Raw genomic sequence first — 18118 nt, forward strand, 5'->3', positions numbered from 1 at the left:
TGTCACTGGGAAAGGTAACTAGTTACAGCACTGAGTGCTGGAAATGATGCACAATTACTGGAGTTTCCATAGGTATTGCTGTGTTTCCATTGTATAGTTTCACTATTGAGTAGGTTCAGGACTGAGAGCAAACATGGGATACCATCTGCCACACACTAAAGAAAAACATTTCACTGTATTCATAGGCTTGGCTGCCCAACTCCCCAAAATACTTCAGATTGTGCCATGGTTATAAAGGGTATGTTGACCATGAGGGGTGTTGAGTAAAGATTGGTAGACATTACTTAAGGGTGTAAAATAAAACAAAGGTCTTAGAAGTGCTTATCTTCCAAGTGCTAGCAGATGGAAACCTAAGTGGCGTTTGTGGCTCAGTGCCTTTTATCAACCTGGGTTGGTGAGCTAGTTACAGCCCTCCTTTGAGATATTATGCAAACCGTGGTAACATTCCAATTGGAGAACTGCAATGTGTGTTTTGGGCTGGCTATGAGAAGTGTTCAGAATTGCATAGTGACTTACAGGGGTGTGCAATTTTTTTTCTTGGGTGTTCTTCTGCTTGGGTCTATTAACCCCCCCCCCCCCCCCAAAGGAGAGAATTGGGATTACTGGAAAAATCCCAAATATTCAAATCCAGGATTTTTCAGGAATCTTTTTTAGGTTAAGTAGGCCTGAATAAAAAAAATGAGGAAAAAACAGCCTAAAAGCTGCAAAAACCCAGCTCAAACTGCAGCTCAGCTCACAAATCAGCTGATCCTGTGGTGAGAGTGCCCCCCAGCTGTTTTGTGGGCTGTCTTCTGTCTTTAAGGAAAGGAAAAGTCCCCTGTGCAAGCACCAGTCGTTTCCGACTCTGGGATGATGTTGCTTTCACGTTTTCACGGCAGACTTTTTACGGGGTGGTTTGCCATTGCCTTCCCCAGTCTTTTACACTTTTCCCCCAGCAAACTGGGTACTCATTCTACCGACCTCGGAAGGATGGAAGGCAGAGTCCACCTTGGGCCAGCTACCTGAGAATCCAGCTTCCACCAGAATCGAACTCAGGTCATGAGCAGAGAGTTCAGACCACAGTACTGCTGCTTTACCACTAAAGACCCCATTTAAAGAGACTGCAGAAGAAAGCACAAAAACTGAATAGCTGTTGTTCTAGGTTTGCTGGTAAGTCCTATATCCGGGAAGTAAGGGGGGGAATTCAGTTCTCCTGAAAAATCTGATACATTTTGGAATGCTGAAATGTTTTTTTAAAACTAACCTCACACCTGTTTGGGGTATATTTTTAGAGACTTCATTATTACTGGAACCAGCAAGCTGTGATCATATGTGGCCAATACTTTGTCAGTTACGCCTTGTTCGCCTAAACCAGGGGTTTCCAGCTTTTTTGAGCTTTTATGTTTCTGACAGAAGGTGGTGGGCAGAGAACAAGGTTATGCATAACTGATAACAGACATATTGTTTTTCATATACATATTAAGGTAGTATGTCTTTATTTTGCAGGCATCTAGCGCACTTCAGGAAAAGGAAAAAGCTTCTCCTGTCTTGCCATCTACTTTAGATAAGCCCTCCTCTCACAAGTCCAGCCATTTTTGACCTGCACTATTTCTTGTAACAATGACAGTTGGTGCTGAAGGGCTGGCGAGAGTTCATTGCATATGTGATGTGTATGCAAAGAGATTCTGGCCAGATTTTGATAGAAATAGATGATTTCTGAAAAGTTATTAACTTCTACCTGTATTCTAAACATACATTAAAATTAGAATTTGATGACCTCAGAAGTTTCTTTTATCTACTCCTCTGATCTACAAGTCTTTAGTATCAATCACTCCCCACTTGGAATAAAAGGGAGAAAGGAAGAATTCAAGCCAGAGAGGACTGGCTATACCATATTAGAGAAGATGTTCAGAAGTTCCAGTTAGGAATGCTGCCCTTTAGTGTTTAGTCAGAAGCAAGTCACATTGTGTTCTTAGAATATCACTCTATTTACACAGCTAAAGTCTTTTACATAAAGCTACAGAGAGCATTATACATCAAACACCAGAAACTCGAAATGTCCCACCCAGCTGGCCCTGTGCACTTTCTAAAAACCACTTGGTGGGCTCCACTGCACCCATAGGTATTATGCTGGAGACCTTTGACCTAAGCACATGGGAAGTAGCTCAACTGACTTGGCCCAAACCAGCCATTCCTGCTTATTAGAGCACAGCTGAAGCACTTATTCACTGCGTCTATAAGAACAGCATCTGGTCATTTGGAGAAACAGGAGGGTGGCAATTTCAACTTTTAGAGTGGGATCGCTGGCTCCCTACCCAACTCTTTGTTCTTCATTTGCACTTTTAGGTATGTTCTGGCAAAAGAATGTGATGTAGAACTTTGCTTGGAAATAAATACTTTATTTGATGCCATTGTGCATTCCAAAACAAGATCTAAAGTGTTGCTAACAGAGTATTAGCTAAGATAATTTGGTTAGGGCTTCTTGGCAAAATGTATTGCACAATCTAATAGGTCAATATAAATTGATCACCAAACATTATTAACTGGCTTACAAATCAGGTTTCCAAACCTCAGATATAACAATCCAGAAGTCAACTATCACTTTAAAGATACAGTAAGAGTTATGCCACAGTAGGTAGTCTAATATTTGAAATGATTTTATCTAGACTACATTAGATTCCTGTTTTTAATTTTATCAACATAGAACATTATATCATGTGCACATTTTTATCCAATCCTTATTACATAAGGGTTGATGTAGTGGTTAAGTATGTGGACTCTTATCTGGGAGAACCAGGTTTGATTACCCACTCCTCACTTGTAGCTGCTGGGATAGCCTTGGGTCAGCCATAGCTTTCATAGGAGTTGTCCTTGAAAGGGCAGCTGCTGTAAGAGCTCTCTCAGTCTCACCTTCCTCACAGGGTGTCTGTGGGGGGGAGGGGTGGTAAAGGAGATTGTGGCCACTCGGAGACTCAGAGATTCAGAGTATAGGGCGGGATATAAATCCAATATCTTCTACATAGTTCATAAAAGGAAAGACTGGTTGCACTTAATAAAATTTATACCACACATGTAGAAAGGGGTCATGACAATCCTTGTTCATTTTTAACTGCAGATTCTGCCACAGTACTTTCCTTATATTTTGGGTTCTTGGATGAAAGGTTCTTCACAGTCTAGATAATGGATTCTTACATTGCTAAAAATTGGGCTCAGAAGCAATACGGGCAACACTTTTTTTACTCAAACTTATCACTTCATAAGAAACAAATACTAGGAAAGTGTTGCAAGAGTACCATATCATCAAGTACTGAGATCTGAGCAAATTCCAATAAGTTCAAATTAAGCTCTGTCCCCATCAGAGCAAAAGGAACAAGACAGAGCAAAAGGAACAAGCAAAAGGAACGTTATATCCTGTCTTCACACATTTAAGTTTGCAATGTTGTCTTTTGCATATCCAACCTGTGGGCACATTTGGAATTCTGACATGGCACGGTGGGTGCAACAACAAAATGACTGCTGGAGGAGGTACATTTTTAGACTTTGAAAGACAGTATAATTTAAAATCCTCCAAATTCAGCAAATCCTGCAAAGGGAATTACGAACAAGATATTTGTAGAAGTATATAATGGCACTCCAGGATGTATTTACACTTTCCAGTTACTAACTATGCTAAACATCTTCAGGATAAGCCAAACAGAAGAGCAGGCAAAAAAAAAAAAAGGACTAGAAGACTGTACCATATGGGCTTCAATGACTATATAAACTTTCTTTTCTTAAATCCAGTGCATGCCTCACAACAGGAGCACATTTTTGTATATTTTCAGTCTTTCTTGATGAAAGATCACTGTGAAATATTTCCAACTTAGATAAGAGTCACCATGTGATTAGGATTCAGGATTTCTATCCAGTAGCCATCAGGATCCTGGATAAAAGCCAGCCCTTTCATTTTACCTATAAAAGATGGAGATATTGTTACAATTCAAGACTTAACACATTTCAAGCCTCTCAAACTACACTGAGGAGCATCTTTCACAGACATCTGTAGAAATTACAGGCAATTTTCAGTATGCATTCCTACATTTATTTACTGTTCAACTGGAAGATTCAAGATAGCTATCAATTCTAAGAAAACCAAACCCATGCAAGTGGCCTTGCAAACCTCATTGTTAAATGAGCACAATTGTATTGCCTTACTTGTCACAAGCATCAGAAACAGGAATAATTTAATTCTAAGGATCATGACACATTTAAACCATCAGTGGCCAGGCACCTTCATGTATATATTTTTTTCTACATAATAAATAGATGGGGGAAGGATTATACAAACATCTTAGGTTTTCTGATAAAGATCCCATTTCTCAATTGAATCTATAATCTTTGTTCCATGGTGTGAACACACAGCAATCCTCACATATAGTTATGTATATACAACCTGTTGCCAAGGTCCTATGGCAGGGATCCACAAGCTTTTCAAGCCTGTGGGCACATTTGGAATTCTGACATGGCATGGTGGGTGAAGCAACAAAATATTGCCGCAGGAGGTGAAGCCAGCCACAAAGTGATTGCCACACCTTAACTTCAGAAACACAGTTCAGATCCTTGCACTGTGCTGGCAGCTGCTGCCAAATCAACATTTTTTAAAAAAATCTGCACAACCAATCAAATCTCCAAAAATCAATCAGAAGCCTTGCTGGGCAAAAGCCCTACCTGGCTCAGTCCACTTCCTAAAAACACTTGACAGGTTCCAGAAAAGGTGTCAGCGAGTGCCAAGGTACCCACGGGCACCACATTGGGACCCTCTCACCTATGAGATGGGATATTTATTAAATGTGGGTTTTAGACAAACGCTACATGACCTCTCCGGCTTCTTTTAAGAAGTCACAGTTAGAACAAAGGAACAGCTCTCTAGAAATCAAGCTGCTGATAGGGCAAGAGGGGAAGCAGTTGCTCCCAGAAATCCAATTATTGTGAATACTGTGCTAGGGTAAATTAAGGCCATTATTTCTAGGTGGGTGCTAGAAAAAGGCTCTCCCTATCAGGATTTTTTTTTCCTTCAAAATTTTACACACTCTCAAGATTCCTTCAAAATTTTACACTCTCTCTCACACACACCCCTTGAGGGTTCAGAACCACTGATTTATGGCAAAGACTTACCATCATCTGGTTTTTTGACAAATTTTATTCCCAGCTCCTCAAATCTTTTACAAGCTGCATTTACATCAGGAACAGCAATTCCAATATGACCTGAGCAGCAACAAAGCAATCAAGAGCAATAGTGTTAACACTGAATACGAGACTCTAGTAATTTCTTTCATAAATCAAATATGTTTGTAGCACTGAAAAGCACATTCAACATATCCCAGAACAAACAGAAGAAAATGGTATCCAGAAAATTTAAAAGTTGCATTTTCTGTGGGATCTCAAGGTGAGAAATTAACTTTCTCACAGAGAAAAAATTTATATAGTACACAAACCTAATGAATAAATGAGCAAGCAGTATATATTCTCTTTTAAAGCAGGATCAGCCAACTTGAGCAGCTGGTTTTTCTCAACTACAACATGAAATAGAAAGTTTGCTCCAAGTTTTATTCATAAAGGCAAGAAAAGAAATTTGTCTTTTTAAACTATTTTTGTTGTTGTTCAGTCACACAGTCGAGTCCGACTCTTTGCGACCCCATGGACAAAGTCACGCCAGGCCCTCCTGTCTTCCACCATCCTCTGAAGTCTGCTCAAATTTGTGTTTGTTACATCAGTAACGCTGTCCAGCCATCTCATCTTTTGCCATCCCCTTCTTTTGCCTTCTGTCTTTCCCAGCATCAGAGTCTTCTCCAGTGAGTGCTCCCTTCTCATTTGGTGGCCATAGTATTTGAGCTTCAGCTTCAGCATCTGTCCTTTCAGGGAACAGTCTGGGTTGATTTCCCTTAGGACTGACTGATTTGATCTTCTTGCAGTCCAAGGGACTCTCGTCTTCTATTTTATCTATTACCTCAGTTGATAATGGATGGAGCTTTTGCTGGGAGATGACACAGTTTTAAATAGAACAGGACTACTTTTTTGGGGGAGTGGGTGTCACATAGCTTCCAAGCTATCTGGAAGTTGGTCATCCCTGTTTTAAAAAATCAGCTAACAGTGTGGGAACACAGTCATATCTTTGTATTCTGTAGTACTGTACTATAGCATACAATATCATAGTTCCATGCTCAGAAGAAATAAAGAGGAAAAAAGTGAGTGGAAGAAAAAATATTGTGAGTTCAATTTTTCCAATTATAATTGGAAAAAAGCAGAAAGTCATAGCTACACTAGTGAACTGTACCACTTCTGCACATCCATCTAGCCTCTGCTTAAAAACCTCCAAAGGAGAGCCCATCACCTCCTGAGAAAGCCTGTTTCACTTAGAACCACTTTAACTGTCAGGAAGCTCTTCCTAATGTTTACTCAAACATTCTTTTGATTTAATTTCAATCCATTCATTCTGGTCCAACTCTCTGGGGCAAAAGAAAACAATTTTACTCCATCCTCTAGATGACAGCCCTTCAAATACTTGAAGACAGCTTTCCTATCACCTCTCAGTCATCTCCTCTCCAGGGTAAACATACCCAGCTCCTTCCAACCTTTCCTCATAGGACTTGACCTGCAGACCCTTCACTGTCTTGGTTGCCTTCCTCTAGACACATAAAGTGATACCATCATTTCTTGTGATCTTCACACTACACTCTTGTTGATACAGCCCAAAATTGCATTTGCCATTTTAGCTACTGCATCATGCTACTGACTCATGTTTAGTGAATGGTCCACTAAGACCCCTAGATCCTTTTTGCATGTGCTACAGCCAAAATAAGTCTCCCATCTTACAACTGACTTAATTTTTTTTAGTCTATATTTTGGTAATACTGAAAATTGATTGATATTCAATTCGAAGTTTACTTGGGAGATTTACAGACAACTCTTAAAAAGAAAAATTGTGATTGACACTCTTACTTTCTTCAACATACCAAATCCTCGTGGGTCTGAATTGCCATTGTGGTAAGTCTGGTTTTCATCATTTTCTGTGCCCCAGTTGCTGAGAGAAGAAAAGGAGAGAAATGGAAGTAAAAGAAAGGGAATGTTGATTAACATAACTTAAAAACAAATCAAAGACTCTTTAGCTTCAAAAAGCACAAATCTTTTATATATATAATTCCCCTTTCATCTTGGCAAATCCAAGCTCCCTCTTTGGTTGGGACTGTGGTGCATCAATCTTTGTCCAATCAAAACATCAATCAACTGCTCTTGTGTTGCACTAGCTGACTCTGTTCTCTCCCACCCACTCCTGTCCCCAGGCCAGACAAGGATTGACCCTCTGGGGAAACCACTAGGCAGTGGCTGCTGCTAGGCAACTAATTTTGCTTCTTCCAGTAAAAAACAACCAAGCTTGGTTCTCTCAGTAGTAGCTGGTGAGGGAAGCCCTTTCAAGTTCTATTTTGGCCTTTGAGGGAGAACTCATTGGTTGAATCCGCTCCTCCCTCCCACCTGAGTGGCTGTTGCTAGCCAGCCAAACTGATTATGTCAATAAAAGGCAACCAACCTTGGTTCTAGCATTGCTGCCTCTACCTACTCTCCCATTGGCTAAGTTGCCTGTCAAACTGCTTTGCAGAGCAGAGAAAGAAAGCCTTCCTTTGATTGGCTGAGGGACAGAGGAGGAGGGAAAGAGCCAAAGAGAAAGCCTTCCCACGACTGGCTGAGGGAGAGATGAGCAGATATAAGGAAGGAGATAGGATTGCCAACTCCAGGTTGAGAAATTCCAGGTGATTTAAAGGGTGGAGCCTGGAGAGGGTGGGGTTTGAGGAGGGGTGGGACCTCAGACAGGTACAATGCCATACACTGCATTTTTCAAACCAGCCATTTCCTCTTCAGGAACTACTGTTTCCAATCTCTAGGTGAGGGCTGGAGATCACTCAGAATTACAACTGCTCTCCAGATGGAGAGATCAGCACCCCTTGAAGTGTGTGTGGGGTGGGGAAGTGAATGCCTTCACTTGGGTGTATGGGAAGACAGTAAGTCTGGGAAGGCACTCACCCAGAGCCTCGTTCTAAAGCCCATTGTATTTTTCTTCACAACTGGCCTTATCCCTACTATTAATAAGAAAAAAGAGGAAAAATAATGAGGAAAAGTAGATTGAACCCTAGAGTTCATTTCTACCAGAGCAAGCACACTTCTGCTGTGGAGGTACTCCCCCACATACTACATACCCACCGTATTACACCTAGTGCTCTTCTCACCTCACATTCACACAAACAAGACAGCATTGTCTCTGGAATATGATGGGGAATGTCTATTCCACTCTGATGACAAATCATAGGTTACAAACCACAAATACACAACCAGTTACAGGAGGACAAGAACAGGTAAACAGTTGTAGGCAATGTTATTTCTCAAAGATTTCAGGTTTTCACGGCTGGTAACATCATTAGGGTTCCACATGTTCCACCAGCAAATTCCACAAAACAATCAGCACAGTCAACAACCATCTTCCTTATCTTCAAACCCCTTCCAACCCTCCCAGCAATTAACACAGAACAATGGTCACATTCAACAGCCAGTTTCCTTATCACTACTCTTCCAGGAAGCCCCACCAAACAATGGGCACATCCACAAACCAATTGCCCTTTTATCACACCCCCTCCAGCCTAGAAATAGCAGCTCTCCAGCAGCCCTGGCCCCACTCAATGCACAGCAGCCAAGAAGGTCTGAGTGCCTGCTCCGGCTGCAACGCCACTGAGGATGTTCTCCGCAGCTGAGAACGAAACGTCTGGAAGGAAAACTTTCTCCAGTACAACACGGCACTTGATCCCGAAAGACTCTACAAACCCTAATAATGTTATTTCTCTAATTTACATGATGGACATTAATACCTTTATTTACAATAAGCATTTTAAATCAGGATGTGTTTCAAGGATAATTATAGAAAGGTAACCGTTCCCTATGGATGGTGGACACTAGCATCCTCTGGTTAATCAATGAAATCTATAACCAAACAACGTTTACATTTTATTATTCCCTTTTACATTTCCTCCTTTTATGAAAGGTACAAGATTTTTAAAAACTAAAACAAAAAGCTACCGACTAGCTGTAATGGTTTTCTGGAAGATTAAAATACCCACTTGTTCTTCATGTTTTGGTAGGCAAGGCTACAAACATCTACTCTTTCAGAACTAGAAAATATGTAGATTGGAAATAAAGTAAAAGCAGTGTGAGTTGCCATACACAGAGAACAGGAGTTGCCCGCTAACTACATATGCTGGTTAACCAAGCTTTTACCTAGTGATAAGAGGGCAGCAGTACTGCACAGGTGATACCCAGCCTAGGGATCTGCAGCCCACTCCACTGCAACATGATCAGCACTGCTGCCTCTCGCTGTCACCCCAACTGGAAAAAGAAGCTGCAGTACCAAATGGGGGCGGGTGTGACTGACTCAGGATGGACTCTTGGTATGCCAGTCAGTTGAGCTTTTATGTACTGTTTTCTGTTTGTAAACTGGAGCTCCTTTACTGAATCTACACAAAGGGAAAGCCTTTAAGACCCCTGTTATTCTGATGCCACAATAACTTTCCTCTCAGCTGATTGGGGGTAAAGCTCCTGAGGCTGGCAGCTCCTATGCCAGTTCTCTGGCATGATTGCTGTCAGTGTAGGGCGAGGGGGCAGCAGTGGGAAGGATGAGCCCCTGAAAGAGCAACTGCCGCCATCTCTTCCCCCCCTCCCTTCCCACGCGATCAAGGGAGGGAGGGGTTCATTCTTCCCACTGCTAATGCTGCCCCCTCACCTCGCACTGACAGTGATCACACCAGAGAGCCAGCATAGGAGCTGCCAGTCTCAGGAGCTAGTTTACTCCCGATCAGTTGGTCGGGGAGGGGGGGCCCTTTGCATACCCTGGGAAGCACCGGCGGCTCCACAGCCCCTTTCCCGGCATTGACATGGAGGGAACGGGAGGGAGGTGGGGACTGGGGAGCCAGAGAAGGACCCCCACAGCCCTCAAGCCACCGGGGGCCCAATTCAGCCTGAAAGGGGGGGTGTGCACTCTTTTTTTCCCTAGATAAGTTGAGCACTCGTGCACTCCAGCGCTCTGGGCAGTTTTTTTGCAAAAAAAAAAAGGCGGAAGCAGCTTGGGGCGGCTTGGCGGTTTCACACAACTGAGTTGCCTTGTGTGCACCCTTCTCCATCCAGATGGCAGGGAGGCAAATGGTAGCTGGCTCAAAAGATTTGCTACCAATTTGTAAGTGGCAGCTTTTTGAGCTGGTCTCAGGAGCCTGGAGGACAGGATGAGAACGGGAGGACGGGCAGATGTTGCCGACTGGAAAGATTTTGGGTCGATTTCAGAGGGGTCTCTAAGTCAACCCAAAGTGCCGGTCTGTAATCACCCGATGTGTACAAATCTATAGCACTGGCATAGAATCTTTCACCCTTGGGAGCTTTATTTCTTTAGCTTTACCTGCAGTCTGGTATAGCCTACTCAGAATTCTTCCACCTTATTCTGCTGAATGAGTAGACTAGACCTGCATGTTACTAGGATGGATACATGGCCTGAAACCTTACTCATTCTGTCCCTGCTGGCACTACACAGCTTGTGCACTGAAACCAAAGTTCTTATTCATCATCTCCTCCCACCCCCCCATGGTTTAAGTTTGGGGTCAGGAGGATTACTAGGGAAGGCAGAATATATAGGTTTCATTTCTATATTCCCCTGACCCCCAAAGTCAGGAAACTAAAAAACAAGTGCTAATCACTGTCCTGTATCAATCATTCACTTTAAAAACTTTCTTTTATAAAAACACATGAAGCGAGCCTCAAGTCCTGTTTCAGTGACAAAAGGTACAAAGTATTTAAGGCAAGAGCTTACGAGATAAGAGCAGATACAGGTAGAGCCTTGTTCATTCATAGTGCAGCTTTTTGCCATAACCCACAGTCATGGTTTCTCATATTCACACTATACTACACATCACTTATTTTCTTTTATAAGTATTAGATGACACTGGCAAGAATGTTTTAGATTTATTCTGAACAGTTATCAAAGACTATCACTGCAGTCAAAACATTCTGGTTAGACTTTAGCTCTCACACTAGTAACATATGGCGACACACTGATAAGAACCAAAAGGCACTTTTGTTATGATTTGAAACATATGCTGGAATCAACATTTTCTTTTTAATAGCAAGTGACAAGCATATGTGAAATTCGAAAGCATGGCCCATATAATGAGTATTATCTTTAGTGATATTCATTACTTCTTTCACATTTCTTCTTTAGTCTAATATTCTTTTGGGAAGATTTCATACCTGGGATGTACTTCTACATTTCAAGTAACAGTTTCCCACACCCCCTTCAATGTCTAACTTATGGTATCCTCCAAATGCAGAAAATTACCTGATTGGTAACAGACAACCACCACCCCAGCCCAATGAAATGGGATATTTACTGCTTCTTGTGGGAATTTTTTTAAAATAAAAATTAACAGGGCTTATGACTCATCAAAAATTGCCTTTTCCTTAAAAGTTACTGATCCATGGTGTTTCAGCAAATTGCTGTGGTTACTTAAGGTATGAGAAAGGTACTCCACTGTCAAGAGACTTGTACAATAAGGTAGCTTAAACTAACCAGAGTTATAATTAAGTCCTGGAAGGGGTGGGGAGGGGAAGGATCAAGACAGTTAACAATACACAGGTAGAATTCATTTGTTAAAGAGAAAATATGTAGATAAAGCAATTTAACACTCACTGTGTGAGTTCCAGTGTGGCCTTTCGAGAAAAAGTCCAAGCTGTTTTCTCTTTGGCATCTTTTGGAATATCATTTTTATCTTCATAAGCCAGGAAGTACAGGGAGAATTTCATAACAGGGAAGTCACACTTCTGGAGTAATCTAGAAGACAACAGATTGATTTTTTTTTTAAAAAAAAAAGTCCATGGGAAGAGGCAACATGGCACCACTGCATACATTCAAAGGTGTGAAATTTCATTCTTATGTCAAAACGCTCATAGCTGTTCTGCTGTTACTGAAAGCAAAGCTAGAAAAGCAATACTTGTACCACTTGCTTTTCAGCGAAGGGAAAATATTGTACATATTTAAAAAGTGTACAGGTATTGAAATGCTTATAAAATGTCAAAAAAGCCAAAAAGATTTATTAGGGGGCACACAGAACATTAGGAGTTCATGGATCCCAAACCCAAATCAGAACTTAGCTAAGTAAAAGGGCTGTAAAGAGTCTTGTGTATCAAAAAGGTGATTTGCTAAAGTTGCCATTAAGAATGGAACATGTTAGTTACTGAAGGATCCTCTGGTAAGCTGCTTAACACAATATGCAAAGGAAGTCTGGAGGAAGATTGAACAGGTATGGTTAGGAATTGCTAAAATCACATATAAGCCTTTGCTTCACATGTGCACATGAAAGTATATTAGTCTTGGATAAGATGCAGTCAGAACATGAATGGAAAAGATAGTTGCAAGGAGAGAGTGTAACTGAACTTTTCACCTGCTCATTTAAACTAACTGAAGCATTTTTCTTTAAAAGTGGACCATCTAACAAACATGAACCCAAAGCAATCCAGAGAGGGAGAAGCCCAGACACAAAGATAGCATCCCAAGAAATCAAGCTTTACAACCACTGCAGAAGCAAAGTTAGGCACAACCATGCATGTTAACCTCCTCCTTGCCATCCCTGAGAAGACCAGACATGCTCTGAAGTAACTAACTTGCCACCATGTAGCTTCCATTAATACTTTTAATTCCCAAGAGTGAGATGACATGACATGTCTTGCATGTTTTTACTTGACTATTTGATGTCACTAATGTAATACACTATTATACTTAGCAAACTGGTTTGATTTGTAAATCTAACTTGCTCTTACCAGAATTCTGAGAAGAACCTGCAGCACTGCAGCCTATTCAGCTGAGCTGAACAAAAACATGCTACACAAAAATATAACCTAATATTGGTTACATCCTCTGTCACTAACTGCAGCACAAAAAATATGCAACAGAGGTCTATAAAATCTACACAACTCATTTTGACAGACCAGGTATAAAGCATTTGGGGGGGTTGGGGGGTCTCAGCTGTGACATTTTGCTTTCCTAAGGGGGAAAAATATTTAATTTTCTAAATACTGAATGCATACAAAAAGTTTATCCAAAAGTGCAGCATCTTTTTCAGTTTCAACCTCACAACAAACTGAATGCCACATGTTTAATTAACAAGCTTAATTAATCTGAACCCAAGCCAGCGAGACCCAGTGTTACCTAGTGGTCAGAGTAGGATCCAGTAGTCACAGATCTGAATCCTCAATTTGCCCTGAAAGCTTGTGTCATGATCTTGGACGTACTCACGGGGTTGTTATAAGGATAACTCTCAACTCTCTGCCTTACACACATTCAGCCTTACTCACAGGTTGTTATTAGGACAAGATGAAGGAAGAACAATGCAAGTTGCTTTAGGTTCCCATTGGGGAGAGTGTATAAGTGAAGAAAACATAAATGAAGATCTTCCCAGTCTGATTCTCTGCTTACTGTACTGCACTGACTATTGTGTTTGTACACACTTAATAAAGAAACTGGGAATTTCTGAACAAGCATACACAGTCCAATTTGTTTGCTCTATACTGTACTTTTTAAAAGGACACAACTAAAGGCCAAGGCTGTTAGCCCAGTTTGAAACACAGGAAGATACATGTGCTACAGCTAGGTCATTCAGCTTGCTCCAAAAGTGATGCAATGATAAAAATAAAAAATGTAACTAAATTGGTATTCCTTTCTGCATGGATGCTCACTCAACCATTCTAGAGCACCAGCAATTCATTTTCCTCTTCCTTTTTCCAGCTTCTTTAAATTACTACTCCTGTTAAATATCATCTTTGTCTTGCACTCAAACAGCAGAATTAATCTACCAGAGGGCAAGGAAAGAACACAATAGTGTTCATAACACAGTTGCATCAAATCCATACACACCCTATTAGTCAGCCTATGACTGGGCATTTTGTTAATGTCAGGTGTGTTATGCAGAACTAGCGTTCTCAATTTACACCTATTTGTAAAGACATGATTGCTAGAGGTACTTAAGGCAATATAGCTTCCTACAGACTAATGAATAATACCTAAGATCATGAGATCATTCTCTATCAGCAGGACTTTTTTTTTGTAGCAGGAACTCCTGTGCATAGTAGGCCACACACCCCTGATGTAGCCATCCTCCAAGAGTTTACAGGGCTCTTAGCACAGGGCCTATTGTAAGCTCCAGGAGGATTGACTACATCAGGGGTGTGTGGCCTAATATTTATTTATTTAATCAAATTTATCCCTCCCCCAATGGGCTCAGGGGGACCCTCCCTCCCCCAACGGGCTCAGGGCGGCTCAGGAGTTCCTGCTACAAAAAAAGCAAAGACATTCCTGCTACAAAAAAAGCCCTGTGTCCCACACCAGGATACTGCCTTAGGTCAAAAAGCTTAGAGGCACAATAAATTTCAAGATTAGGTAGCACATCTCTTATTCACTTCTCATTATTTGAATTTTTGGAGCCCCTATGAATTGGAGAGAGTTAATTTTAATGACTCTTAACTCTCCTCTGCCATTATCTGTAGTAAGAAGAATGTAGGGTGTGATTTATTAAATCTAATACCAAAAACCTGCTAGAAATTATTCAAGTTATTCCAGGATTTCAGTGAATTTAAACTGAAGTAACTCTGTATGGGATTGCAATGTAATTCCTGCAGAAAAGTGAGTTCTGTAATTAAGTGCCTAATCTTGCACTTTTAGCGAACAAGTAGGTAGGATTTTTGGAAGAATGTGCCATTAAAAAAACCTAATCCAAAACCATTAATACTTACGTCATGCCAAGAACTCGAGTATAAAAATCCAGCGACTTCTTAGGATCTTTTATTCTTAGCATTGTCTGTTGTAACAGAAAATCCTGCCGAAAGATAACTAGTTATATTCTGGTGCATTATGAAAAAGCTAACATTAGAATATGGGGTGGGGTGAAATTTCACTGAATAACTGAAATAAAGGCCCAAATAATGTCAAGGCCATATGATATTAATGTGATCTTAACATTAAAAATTTCCATAGAAGACTTGGACTAGTTAGATATGGAACGATTATTATTTGTGTAAATCTACAGATACATATTGTTATATAATGGCAACAAGCAGGGCTTTTTTGTAGCAGGAACTCCTTTGCATATTAGGCCACACACCCCCTGATGCAGCCAATCCTCCTGGTGCTTACAGTAGGCCCTGTACTAAAAGCCCTGTAAGCTCTTGGAGGATTGGCTGCATCGGGGTGTGTGGCCTAATATGCAAAGGAGTTCCTGCTACAAAAAAAGCCCTGGCAACAAGTATATGCCATCATGTAGATGATGGTTGGAATTATAATGTTACTGTTAAGGGAGACAGAATTCCCACAATCATTTTTCCCTTGTTTACCACTTTGTCTATTCATTCAGAGTTATTAGAAAAAGACGCAAGAAAGAACAGGGAATGACAAAACGACAAATATTATACACCCCAAAAACTATTTTGCAAATCCACTCAAAAGGAAAAGTTAATAAACACGATTCTGCCCCAGCAGCAAAATGTTTTCCTTCAAATTGGGATAAGTAACAGAATGGCTTAGAACAGGGGTGGCCAAATTGCAGCTCAGGAACCACATGTGGCTCTTTCACACATACTGTGTGGCTCTCGAAGCATCCAACCCTGTTGATTGGCTTGGAGAAGGCATTTCTCTCTTTGAATCACTTCTCCAAGTCAAGCCAGCAACTTGGAGAAGGCATGTAAAGACAAAGTTACTTTCTTTCCACTTCCCTCTCCCTCATTTATTCGTTTTCCTTCCTTCCTGTTTTTCAGCTCTCAGACATCTGATGTTCATGTCTTGTAGCTCTCAAACATCTAATATTTATTGTGCGGCTCTTACATTGAGCGTGGCCACCCTTGGCTTAGAAAAAACATCGAAGGTTGTTCCATGAAAAGCTATATGGTATACAAAACTGTTTACTGAAAGATGAGTTGTGTTCCTTATTTTTTGGAATGGCAAATAAAAAGGTAAAGGTAGTCCCCTGTGCAAGCACTAGTCATTTTCGACTCTGGGGTGACGTTTCACGGCAGACTTTTTACGGGGTGGTTTGCCATTGCCTTCCCCGGTCATCTACACTTCCCTTCCCCAGCAAGCTGGGTACTCATTTTACCGACCTCGGAAGGATGAAAGGCTGAGTCAGCCTTGAGCCAATACTGGGTAGTTAAACCAGAAAACCACTACCACCGAAGGTGCTTTGGCCTGAAATGCAATGAAGTACCTTGGCATTAACATGAAAGGCTTTTATTTCGAATTAACGCTCCCGCTCTGTGCAAAGTAATGAATACATAAACTCACTCCGAAAAACCCCACCTTTGGTTAAACAGATACCCAGAGTTATTTTACATAACAGCATACGCTGTAACCTACTGAAGCATTCTGGGAGGGATCTGAACTTCCATGTGATCGGGTTAAATTCTGGCAAAGGCAAACACGCAAGTGAAAGGTGATACCCGAGGAAATCCCTCTGGTTGGTCCGGGCGGAACAGCGTTCCCACGTACTCCACACGATGACCACGGAACCCTCGACGAGACCATGCACACTCCATACAAATAAGGAGGCCGTGCCCTCAATAAACCTCGGCAATTCCTTCTGACTTCGTTTCCACCACTGCTTTTCAATTTTACCCACCGCTCGTTTTAAGGTTCCTTCGCTTTACCTTCGTGCTGGGATCGGGATCCGAGCAGGCACTAAAGGCTGTTTCATCAGTAAGGCCGTTAACCTCGGGTTGTTCAGACATATTTACGCGTTGCTACCGAACCACTTTCTCTCCCAACAGGTGTTCCTTATCCTAACACGGCATTTTATTGCGACTCCAGAAAGATTATACACGCAAAGAAATCTTCAACCAATAGCCGTAAAGAATGCAAATTTGGGTGGGCCCCTTTACTGATCTTCACCAATAGCAACATAGTCTCTTGGGTGATACCGTTCGTCTACAATTCCCATCATACACTGCTGAACGGCGGCTTTATTCCCAGACTGCACCGCTGTTTTGGGGTGGTTTTTTTTTTTTTAAGAAAAAGGAATAGTGGCAAATGTAGCAAAAAAACCCTAAGTATTTCAGCAATCAAGGTGCAATGTACTTTTAAAATACAGTGTGGGTGGTAGCATTTGATTGGCAACAGAGTACCAGCATTTTGAGAGAAGTACACGTGGAGTTTATTACGCGTGAATTAAACATAACATTCGGAGCAATGACAACTTGCAACAAAATAGTAATAAAAATATTATGCAAGTGGTTAAAGTGTACCAAACAATAGTTTTAGACACTTTTTGGCACTCATCAAACTGTATAATAAATGTGTTTGTCTTTAAGGTGCTACAGACCTATCTTTGATTTTTTTTTATGTATACAAAGTTTTATCAGCCATTGATTTTTTTAAAAAACACAAACGTGTAGGAAGCCCTACTATATAGCCTTCTCAGCTACCTCTCCCCCGTGATGGGTATCTGTTAGTTCTTCAGGAAAATAATTGCCTTAACATGGGTATAACTTAATGGGGCCACCCATCAAGATTTCCTGGCAGAGGTGCACTGCATGGGTGGCAGGGCAGCATCACCTTGTGAGTCCATTATAGTGTAGTCCTAAAGAGTGATACCCTTCTAATATCACAGAAGTCAGTAGAGTTAGAAGGAAGCAACTCTGTTTCTGATTGCACTTCCAGTATTTTAATCTGTATCTGCTTACTCCTGGTGTAATCACTAATCATTGGCTGTCTGTTTTTAACTGTTTTAATTTATTGAACTATACTTAATCTATTGTATATTATTTGATTTGCCCTGAGCCGGTTTGTGGGGAGGGCAGAATAAAATTGAAATAAATAAATAAATAAATAAATAAATAAATAAATAAATAAATAATCAGCACAACCTAGATGTGTAGGAAAGAGCTACTTCCCATAGACATAACAAAATTTCAGTACAGTGGCACCTTTAAGACAACAAAGTTTATTCAAGGTATAAGCTTTCATGTGTGAGCACACTTTTTCGGATACAGTGAGAGCCAGTTTGGTGTTGTGGTTAAGTGCATGGACTCTAATCTGGGAGAA

General features: G+C 41.0%; 1 protein-coding gene across 2 annotated transcripts in view; it reads right to left on the bottom strand.

Annotated features, from left to right (window-relative positions):
* Window positions 1-2357: 2357 nt before the first annotated feature.
* Window positions 2358-18118, bottom strand: part of GLO1 (glyoxalase I) — a 295016-nt gene continuing 279255 nt past the window's right edge. The window contains exons 2-7 of one of the 2 annotated variants that reach the window (XM_060244953.1): window positions 16726-16835; window positions 14824-14906; window positions 11729-11869; window positions 6972-7039; window positions 5134-5223; window positions 2358-3930 (exon numbers count right to left, since the gene is read on the bottom strand). In XM_060244953.1, the coding sequence (XP_060100936.1) occupies window positions 3842-3930; window positions 5134-5223; window positions 6972-7039; window positions 11729-11869; window positions 14824-14906; window positions 16726-16806 (552 nt within the window). In that variant the 5' untranslated portion in view covers window positions 16807-16835 and the 3' untranslated portion in view covers window positions 2358-3841. The remainder of the gene's footprint in view (window positions 3931-5133; window positions 5224-6971; window positions 7040-11728; window positions 11870-14823; window positions 14907-16725; window positions 16836-18118) is intronic. The other variant, XM_060244962.1, reaches the window with a different exon arrangement.

The sequence above is a fragment of the Heteronotia binoei genome, chromosome 1 (genome assembly GCF_032191835.1).
Source record: "Heteronotia binoei isolate CCM8104 ecotype False Entrance Well chromosome 1, APGP_CSIRO_Hbin_v1, whole genome shotgun sequence".
Taxonomy (NCBI): Eukaryota; Metazoa; Chordata; class Lepidosauria; order Squamata; family Gekkonidae; genus Heteronotia; species Heteronotia binoei.